This window comes from Megascapheus bottae, chromosome 7 (assembly GCF_031878675.1).
Source record: "Megascapheus bottae isolate mThoBot1 chromosome 7, mThoBot2.hap1, whole genome shotgun sequence".
Taxonomy (NCBI): Eukaryota; Metazoa; Chordata; class Mammalia; order Rodentia; family Geomyidae; genus Megascapheus; species Megascapheus bottae.
This window is the reverse complement of record NC_143515.1, coordinates 53,786,546-53,797,003: the sequence shown is the minus strand read 5'-3', so window position 1 is coordinate 53,797,003 and position 10,458 is coordinate 53,786,546. Positions and strand designations below refer to the sequence as shown.

General features: G+C 52.0%; 1 protein-coding gene across 1 annotated transcript; it reads left to right on the top strand.

Moving 5' to 3' along the window:
* The first annotated feature begins 618 nt into the window (after nucleotides 1–618).
* Nucleotides 619–3,465, top strand: Six3 (SIX homeobox 3). Its single transcript, XM_090336159.1, is given in 6 exon segments — nucleotides 619–1,016; nucleotides 1,018–1,122; nucleotides 1,124–1,297; nucleotides 1,299–1,325; nucleotides 1,327–1,529; nucleotides 3,273–3,465. Coding segments are annotated over 6 exon segments (1,026 nt in total). The 5' UTR covers nucleotides 619–692.
* Nucleotides 3,466–10,458: the final 6,993 nt, after the last annotated feature.

Below are 10,458 nucleotides of genomic sequence, written 5' to 3'. Positions count from 1 at the left end.
TAAGTGGAAAAAACCGTCCTTACGTTCTCGGTATTGATTGGCAGGGCTGACAGTGATTGGCAGTGGTTGCCGTGGCAACACCACAACGACACGCCGCAGACCAATAGAAAAGCGAAACAAAATGTTTCAATGCTGCACTCACTGTGGATTTAGGGGAGATATTATGAGGCTGTTGTCACTAGGGCGATTGCTGTGGAATCGCTGAATCTTGACTCGGCGGTGGTTGGCTCTCGCTCTGCTCTCTCCCTCGGTCTCAGGCTCGCTCTCTCTCTCTCTCTCTCTCTCTCTCTCTCTCTCTCTCTCTCTCTCTCTCTCTCTCTCTCTCTCTCTCTCTCTCCTCTCTCTCTCTCTCTCTCTCTTACTCTTCGCTCGCTCTCTCCTCGCTCTCTGGCTCGCTCGCTCTCTCTCTCTCCCCCTCTCTCTGCTCTGCGCGCGCGCACCCGGCCGCTCTCCTTCCTCCCTCTCTATGTGGCTGCGCGGGTGTGTGTGTGTGTGGATGTGTGTGGGGTGTGGGTGTCCCTTACGTCCTTCCTCCTCCCCCTCCTCCTCCTCCTTCTGCTCCCCCCTCCTCCTCTCCCTCTCCTCCTCCCCCCTCTCCTCTCCCTCCTCCTGGTCCTCATCGCCCCTCTCCTCCTCTTCCTCCCCTCTCTCTTCCTCTCCCTGAATTTTCTCCTCTCCTCTCAGGTCAGTCCATGGTTTTCCGCTCCCCCCTAGACCTCTATTCCTCCCACTTCTTGTTGCCAAACTTCGCCGATTCTCACCACTGCTCCCTACTTCTGGCGAGTGGCGGCGGCGGGAACAGTGCGGGCGGCGGCGGCGCGGGCGGCGGCGGCGGCGGCGGCGGGAACCGTGCGGGAGGCGGCGGTGCTGGCGGAGCAGGCGGCGGCGGCGGCGGCGGCGGCGGCGGCAGCGGCGGCGGCGGCTCCAGGGCCCCCCCGGAAGAGTTGTCCATGTTCCAGCTGCCCACCCTCAACTTCTCGCCGGAGCAGGTGGCCAGCGTCTGCGAGACGCTGGAGAGAGACGGGGCGACATTCGATGCGGCTGGGCCGCTTCCTCTGGTCGCTGCCCGTGGCCCCTGGGGCTTGCGAGGCCATCAACAAACACGAGTCGATCCTGCGCGCCGCGCGCCGTGGTCGCCTTCCACACGGGCAACTTCCGCGACCTCTACCACATCCTGGAGAACCACAAGTTCACCAAGGAATCGCACGGCAAGCTTCAGGCCATGTGGCTTGAGGCGCATTACCAGGAGGCCGAGAAGCTGCGCGGCCGCCCCCTCGGCCCGGTGGACAAGTACCAGCGTGCGCAAGAAGTTCCCGCTGCCGCTGCACCATCTGGGACGGCGAGCAGAAGACGCACTGCTTCAAGGAGCGGACTCGGAGCCTGCTGCGGGAGTGGTACCTGCAGGACCCCTACCCCAACCCCAGCAAGAAACGCGAACTGGCGCAGGCCACCGGCCTCACTCCCACACAAGTAGGCAACTGGTTCAAGAACCGGCGGCAGCGCGACCGCGCCGCAGCGGCCAAGAACAGGTCAGTGGCGGCGGCGGGGTCCTTCTCCTCCGAGCGGGCTGCGAAAGGGGGGAGGAAGGCGGGGGTGGGGGTGGGAGGGAACGCCGGGCGGTCGGGGGACCGGTGGGAGTGGGGGGGGGGGCGGCTGCCCCGCACTGGAGACACTGGGGCTCTCTGGCTAGTTGGAGAAAGTTTGCGGATTGCCCCGGGATCCCGGGTGCGCACTGGGGTTTATGGACGGCTTTGCCGGAAAGGGGCTTTTGTCCAAGTGCAGAGAGTGTGGCGCGCGGCCTGCGGCCTCGCCGCCCACGGTGGCCGCCCCTGCCGGCCGACACCGGGCGCAAATCCCAGTTTACAGACTGGGACGCCAGGAAAGCGGTCCTTGATATTTGATTCTTACAAGGGTGCTTCGCGGCGGGGTGGGGGAACCTGAGGGGAATCCACAAACGTCAGGGACGGAAAAGAGAACCTGGGGTGGGTGCCTGCCACAAAGGGAAAAGGCCGGTGGCCACCTGGTCGGAGACTTTCTTCCCCAAACTGATCCTGAACTGGAGAGCCTGGAGACGATGTGTGTGTGTGTGTGTGTGTGTGTGTGTGTGTGTGTGTGTGTGTGTGTGTGTGTGCTGGCTTCCACCTATACTAGATAGCCTTCCTTGGGGAGCAGCTAGTTAACCATAAAGTCATAAAGTTGTCCTGGGTATGCTGGTCGCTGGAGCGAGGTTGAAAGGAAGTGAGGCGCAGTGGAAGAACGCAGAGAAGGAAAGGATTAAGTTAGCTGTAAGCTAGGATGTGAACCCAGGGTCCCGGCTCAGCTTGAAAAGGCCCAGGGCCTAGTATATGGCAGGGAGCCTGCCTCTAACTGCTGTCAGCTGCCAGGGGCTGAGTGTGGGTTCCTTGAGTGTGTTTGGGTTTGGGGTACCCAGGCCTGAGGCCACAGCCCTGTCACCCCTGCCTGTAAAGCCCACCTTTCGCCTGATGAGGGGACAGGATAGGCCTACTTGCTGGAAGAAGACCTAGGTTCACACAGCCAGTTTCTAGCCCAGGAAAGAGACAGCCAGATACCGATCTCTACCTCTGCCTCCTCCTCCTCCTCCTCCCCCTCCTCCTCCCCTTCCTCCTCCACCTCCTCCTCCTCCTCTTCTTCTTCTTCTTCTTCTTCTTCTTCTTCTTCTTCTTCTTCTTCTTCTTCTTCTTCTTCCCTTTCTCCCCCTCCTCGTTCCACATTTTTCCACTTCCAGCCCCCCACACTTTTTTTTTATCATCCCGGATCCTGCGCTTTTGCATCATAATTCAGAGTGCAAAGCCAGCGGGTCCTGCAGGAGAGAGGCCAGCAGTGAGAAGCCCAAAGCTTTGGGGGTGTGTTTGGGAAAGCCGGAGAGTCACTTCGGGAACCCCATGTCTCTTTAAGCAGCTGGCTAAGACTGAAAAGCCCTTTGGGGTTGGAAAAGAGAAAGCCGTGTTCCTCCCGACTTCTGCTCCTTGAGGATTCACAGGCCTTTGCTGCTTGCCCAGATCTTAGCGGGCAGGCCCCTGGCACCCCCTCTCTGCCCAGGCGGGTTCCTATCTGGGGAGTTTTGGAAACCTCTCCCTGCGCTCTAGCTGCAGCTGGGTGTCTGGAGGAAAAAAAGAAGGGTACGTGGGGCTCGTTAGCAGTCGGGGGGCGGCGACTTAGGGGCGCGGGTTGAGGGGTGCGATGGCGGGAGGCAGCGGGTGGCTGGCCACTGTTTCAAGGCCGGCGCGGCTCTCTCTCGCTCTCCCCTGCAGGCTCCAGCACCAGGCCATCGGACCAAGCGGCATGCGTTCGCTGGCCGAGCCCGGCTGTCCGACGCACGGCTCGGCCGAGTCGCCGTCCACAGCGGCCAGCCCGACCACCAGCGTGTCCAGCCTGACGGAGCGCGCGGAAACAGGCACCTCCATCCTCTCGGTAACCTCCAGCGACTCGGAATGTGATGTATGATAGCCAAGGCCGCCCTCCTCCCCCTCCGTCCCCCTGCTCAGCCCGGTCCCCGTCCCCCTCCTCACCCACCACCACCTTCTCCCCCTCCGCCTCCTCCTCCTCCTCCTGACCCATCTCCTCTTCCTCCACTTCCTACTCCATCCCTAGAACAAACCGAAAATCAGGATACACAACCATACACACACACACACACACACACACACACACACACACACAGAGTCCACACACACTCCCACCCCAGCCAATATATATAAATATATATAAAACCCAAGAAAAATAAAGTAACCGCAAACCATCAACAACTCACTGACACCATCTAACACCATGGCTACCCCCAAAAGGACCGCGACGCCAACAGTCACAAATGATGATGTTGCGGGCAGAGAACAGAAAAGAAGTGACCATTGTATACTTTCTAGGACAAGCACGGCTTCTCCTTTTGGTTCCCACGGACCCGGCACCCCACCTGCATGACGATTTATTTGTATCTGGGAAAATATTCTCTCTAGTTTAAAATGATTTAAAGAGTCGACTATACAAAAAAAAAAAAACAACTATAACTGCGATGACAAGATGACAAAGCAAAACAGACAAAAAAAATCAGCCGTCTCCGTTCGGAATTTGTTTAAAAAAAAAAAAGAATGAAAGAAAAAAAAAAGGACTCCTGGAGAGAAATGGCAAATGTTTCTCGCCTTTTGTTGCGCTCTCTCTCTCTCTCTCTCTCTCTCTCTCTCTCTCTCTCTCTCTCTCTCTCTCTTTTTCTTCCTCTCGCTCTTTCTTTCTCTTTCTTCCCTGTTTTTAAGTCCAAGTATTGGTCAAACAAGATGCAATCTTCTGTTTTTTTGTTCAGCAGACAATCATTTTCTTCGTAAGCACCTTTTTCTCTCCACTCTGTCACTGCCTGTGTGGGTACTGGTTATAAATGTGGAAAAAAAAAGAATAGTTATGACTGTAACAGATTTTTATTTTTATTTCAAAATTTTATATGAATTATGTATATCTTAATGATCGGTCATTTTCCCAGTTTGTAATATATGTGTAGAAATTGCCTGTATATGATACTGCTTTTTCTCCTCTCCCTTTCTCTTTCTTTCTCTCTCCTCCTCCCTTCTCCTCCTCCCCCCTTCCCCCCCCCCTTACCTGACTCTTTCCTTTTTGGGGGTCCCACCTCCAGCTCAGCATTGCTGGCTTTGACTGCAGTCAAAGTGTGGTGTGGTGGCCTGAGTTAGGCAGAGGGACCCCCCATCGCTAGCAAAAGTGGAGAGTGAGGCCGTAGTCTTCTTATGCACAAGCTATTTCAAGTATTTCTTAGCCGCTTTGAAGGTATCTCTCACTCCCCATAGGGCGCTTTTACTGTTATCTTAACTGCGTGTTTATCTATATGTAAAAACTTTCTAAAGCAAATACAGTATTCTCCATTTTCTTATCACTCCCAGAGACTTGTGTTTTTGTCCACCCCTGGCCTGCAGTTCAGGGGCGCAGCTGCTGGGCCTTCGCTTTCCTCTCCAGCCTCTTGAGCCATTGGAACAGGGACAGAATTTCAAAATGAGTCGGGGGCTTTCTTCTTCTCCTTTTCTTCTGGTATCCTATGCAAAACTGGGAATAGGCCCTGAGGACCAGAGCCCTAGCCAAATCCTGAGCAAAAAAGCGGAGGGAGTGTGATGTGAAGGGGAATGCAATCACAAGAGCACAAGTTGCCAGGCCCAGAACCACCAAGGTATGCTTTCGTCCTGGAATCACAGCCCTTTGTGGGTCCCAGATGGCCTTCTAGTTGTGTTGCTTTGCTTTAAAAAAAAAGAAAAAGAAAAAGAAAGAAAGACAACACACAAGGTTGTTAATCTCAAGCATCCATCCTGAATGGAGAGTCTCTCTCCACATTCCAGCAGACTGGCTGATCAGGGGAGAAAGGTAGTTGGTGGTATTAGGAATCTAGGGTTAGGCTAGCCCTCCTCTCCATCACCCATTACTTCCCAGGTGTGTGATTGTGGGACTCACCTTAATGGCTCTGGATGTGTCTTCCAGAAATTTCTTCCTAGCTCTCAAAATCTCTCAAGGCTCTGAGATATTTCTGATTTGGTTACAGTATAAAACGAAAGACAGAAAAACCAAAACCAAAACTACCACAGCCCACTGCTAACTACATCCCTTCTGGCCTCAGACCTCCCTGCCCCTCACTTGGTATGTGTGAGGGGCTCTGTTCTCAGGGATAGTGTGGCTGGTGGTGGCTTCATTGCTCTAGGGAAGGATAGCCTGTGCCTGAGGAGGAACCCAAGAGATAATTTCAGAAAACTTGCCCTCACTTGAATGTCCAATTTCCAAGTGAAGAGGATTAGGCAGAGACGTGCCTGGAATTTCGCACGCTATTCCAAACTAATTTTGACTTCCGATTTCCCTTTGTCCTCATCCCAAGCAGCGCCGGAGGTGGGGGGTGTGGAGGGTGTTATGCAGGCCAGCCTGGGCAGGGAAGCTGTGTGATCTGGAGGGGCCTTGAGTGTGCCAGAGAACCTGCGTTTGCCTGGTGAGTGGGGTTGGTGTCCAGATCCCTACTTGTACCTCCCCCCATGCCCAGATTCCAAATTCTGTGGTCTCACACATAATAATATCAGAAACACAGTGTGTTCACTGCTGGGGAAAGCTTTCCCAGGATTCCAAATATCCAGAAATATTAAAGAAGGTGTAGTTTGGGGAAAAAGGTCTGCTTGGATTCCACCTGCTTGACCCTCTGTTCTGATATGAGGGGTTGTGTCACTGCTCTTATATTTAGATGATCATTTACATACTTGACACCAAACTTGAACCTGGAAACCCAAAAAAGCTGCTTCTTCAGTGTAAGGCATGTAGTAAAAATTGGTGAGTGGAAGGAAATGGTTAGCACTGCTGGAGAACTTCTGGAAAAAACAAGGCTGGTGATAGCTACCAGGGAGCAGGTGCCTTTATGTCTGGGGGACAAGGGACAAACTTGGGCATTATACTTCCTTCTCTCAATCTATGTGGCAGAAAAGGTAGTTTGGGAATATTCAGTGCTCACTCTTCCTTTGAAGAAAACAAGGATCAAACTTCATAGCAGCTTTAGGCTTGCAATGCCAGGGCCATGTTAGAGCCATTAGCCTGTCAATTAATTAATCTAGCTTGCTATCTGGCACCTATCTCTCATCTACCCAGGTCTGCATGAATACCAATGCCCTATTTTCTGCACTTTCTGATCTTACCCACAGTTTCCTGCAGGAGGAATGTGTGTGCTGCTTGTGGGTGGTGTATATGTATGCAATTTTGAATGTGGGGTGTGTGTGTGGGGGAGAGAGGGTTTTCACCACTCAATCAAGTTTTATGTACAAAAAGCATGTAAATGTGATGATGTTTGGCATAAACACATGTATAGTGCATTGATATGGATCCAGTACATATTGCTTAGCTAGGTACAATATCTGTGTGTGGCTTGAACACACACAGATCTGGTTCTGCAAAAAGTACTAGGGTAAAAATGCAGCTATGGAATGCTGTGTTTAGGAGTGTTTTCTCCACTGGACATGTATCTCCTGAGTTCCTGTTTTCCTATGGATATGTGTGATTCATTATTTTAGTCAGTCCATAGACATGATCACTAGACTGTCAACCCCTAACAAGTTTTCCTGTCTCTTTAAGAAGTGGTGTGTGTGTGTGTGTGTGTGTGTGTGTGTGTGTGTGTGTGTGTGTGTATGGGTGTTACAATGGGAATTCATTGTCGGGAGGGCTGAGGGGGTTGGGTTCTTTAGCTTTTTGCAATTCACCCTTTACCTTGATGTACAGTGGATTTGGCCTCTGCCCCTTTAAACAGAGAGGGGGGGGAAAAGAGGCCATTTTCTGGTCAGATCTCACCTTTTATTCCAATGTCTGTCCCTTCTTTTTCCCAGTTTCCAAAGCCCTGGCCAAAATGATCCTAGTGTCAAGGGTCTGCCGTAGCAAGGCTGGGCTAAAGCCCAGTTTGGGGGGTGGGGAAGGGAGGCCATCTGAGCCCCACCCCCTGTCAACATGGTAGGTTGTGTCTGGACCAAGAGAGCATGTGCATTATGTATGCTCTGGCATGGGCCTCCTGGGACTGAGTGAGACTAGATAAACAGGCCTAGGTATTAATCACCAGTCTGCTCCTCCGGACTGCACAGCAGCTAGCAGGCTAAGTCCTCTCCTGGTATCAGAGAATTGGACCTACTTCCAACTGTGCACTTCTGCTTGGGGTCCTGGCTGGTCCCATCTGGCTCTGAAATTTCTCCATGTTGTGTATCTGGCCCCCTTCTCTAGGATCTAAGGTACCTAAGGAATAACAGCCAATTTGGTGACGTTTTATTTTTCCTTCAAAGAAAAACAATGACAATCCAGGCTTTGCATGGAAAACTCACAGGCTTAGATGGAGTGTGAAACTGGGACAATTCATAATAAAGACCTAACACCTAGAAATCTTTTGCTTGAGGAAAGACAAGCCAATCTACTGCTGCTTGCCTGCTCACCTCTCATCTCCTTCCCTTCCCACCTAAAGTCCCAGCCCAGAGCCCCTGCCTGTCTTCTTGCTTTTCTTCAATCCTGTGGAATCCAGTGTCCATTGCCAGAGCAGCTGAGTGTCCACAGTAAGAGTATAACTGCTTAAAATGAAATGATGGGGCAGCTACCACAGACAGTGAGAGAATGAAGATCAATAGTGGGTCTGGAGGCACATGAGCCTGGTGGTTGGGGTTGAAATTGGGGCTGGAGGTGGTGGGACTAGCCTAGGAGGTCAGTCTACACTCAATAAAGCACTAGGCACACCAAGCAGGATGGGCCATGACCTCTAGTGTGGGCAGTGGAGGTGAAGTGACCACCTCAGTTTCTTCTGAAGGAAAACAGCATGGTTTGCCACACTCTGGACCCAGCCCTTCACATGGATGGCCAGACCTTGCAGCCTACTATCAGGCCTGTGGATGAACTGGGCATTCTCCAAGCCACAGCTGTTCCAAACTGTTCCTGTCTTCCTCTGCCTCCAGGGCTCTCTTGTCCTGCCAAGGCCTTTGTTTCATTGTCACCTGGACCACTGGCTGCAGCTTCCGAGGTTTCTACTGCCCTCTACATGTTCCCTGATACCCCAGCCCCTTGGCCTGCTGGGAAGCTGGGCTACAGGTCTCCATGCTCAGGCCCCCTCCGCCTCCCACTGCTGGGACTCTTTCCGGTCCCAGCTGAGCTGAGCTGCCCCTGTGTCCCAGGGTGCAGGCTAGGATGGCTGTCTGGCCTGAGGGAGGGTGGATGAGGGCAGAAGAGGGCAGGAGGAGGGCAGGGGGAGGGCCAGAAGGAGTCAGGGAGGAGGGGAACAGTACTAGCTTGCTCTGATTTCTCCGGTCAGCTGAGCATAACTTTCCATTCGAGTGTATTCATGCAGCTGCTGATTGAGCTCTGCAGGATAGGGTGGGGCTGTGCGGGAGGGGCTGTTGTGGCTGGCTAGCAAAGACTACATCACACACACACACACACACACACACACACACACACACACACACACACACAGATTCTCCTCCACAGTTATATATCCACCTCACTCCCAAGTCATTTGAACATAACCCTTCCTTCCAAAGCCACCTGTCTCCACAGCCATTTCCTAATACCCATAAGAGCTTCTTGGTGCAACCTAGATACTGGTCCTCAGACACAAACACATCTCCCTTCATCTTTCTCCCTTACTCCCCAGGATGTGCATACTCTAAACCTGTATCTAATGCACATGTGCAAACCTGCCTGTTCTCACAATCATATCCTCCTCCCAGTGCGATCCAGACTCACTACAATAGAGACACACCTGTGCCAAGTAACACCAGTACCCACAGCTCTTGGAGTGCAAACATTACAGGAAGGGAGAAAAGCAAAAGGGGAAGGTCAAGAAGAAAAAGAGAGAGAGAGAGAGAGAGAGAGAGAGAGAGAGAGAGAGAGAGAGAGAGAGAGAGAGGAGTTGAAACAAAAAGTGAAAAGAGAAGAAAAAGAAGAGGAGGAGGAAGTATAGGAGTTCAAGAAGGAAAAGGAGGAAAATACTGGGTGAAGGAGAGAAAAACATGGGGTAGCTGCTTCGGAGACTCCAGCCTGCTTAGGGAAAAAGTTGCCACAACAGTAGCACAGGAACCATACATGCTCAGAGGGCTGGTGTTTGCCCAATTTCACACACAAATAATGGAGCAGATAAATTTAGTCCAAGGCCACAGTTGCTGTGCATTCAAATACACAGTACATGCACACATATACAAACCTATCTGGTTTATATACCTTTTTTTTCTAATTCTTAGAAATGGATTAGAAAGTGGTATACTGCCAACCCCGACTGAAAAAAGCTGAGAGGAAGCATGAGGTCTTGAGTGCAAGCCCAAAAGTACCAGCACAAAAGAGAGTTGAGAGAAAGAGAGGAAAGAAAAAGAGAAAAAGAAAGCAAGAAAAAGAGAGAGAGAGAAGAGACAAAGGAAAAGGGCCAGGCAGAGTTGGCTACACCTGTAATATTAGCTACTCAGGAGGCTGAGGTCTGAAGATCATGGTTTGAAGCCAGCCCAGGCAGAGAAGTCTGGGTGAGACTTATATCTCCAGTTTACCACTCAAAAAACCAGAAGTGGAGCTGTGGCTCAAAGTGGTACACTAGCCTTGAGCAAAAGATCTCAGGGACAGCGTCCAGGTCCTGAATGCAAGAGTTCAAGTGGCACAAGTGCCACCAAGAAAAAGAGGAAAGAAAGAGGAAAGAGAAAAATGACTTAACCCAAAGGAGGCTGATATCAGACCTGAGGACTTTATAGAACGCTCCCGCAAGAAAGGGAAGCAGATGCACTAAAGACACTGGTCATCGCCTCAGGCAGATCCCCATAGAGTAGTATGGCAGAGGGCTCCTCCTCCCGGGTGAACAGGACCTCTCGGCAGGTTGGTGAACATGCTGGAACGCTGGAGAAGCCACACACCAGACATGCACAACCGTGCTCGGGCCTTGTCTGTGCTACCCTAGCTTGCCAGCTGGTTTAGCAATGT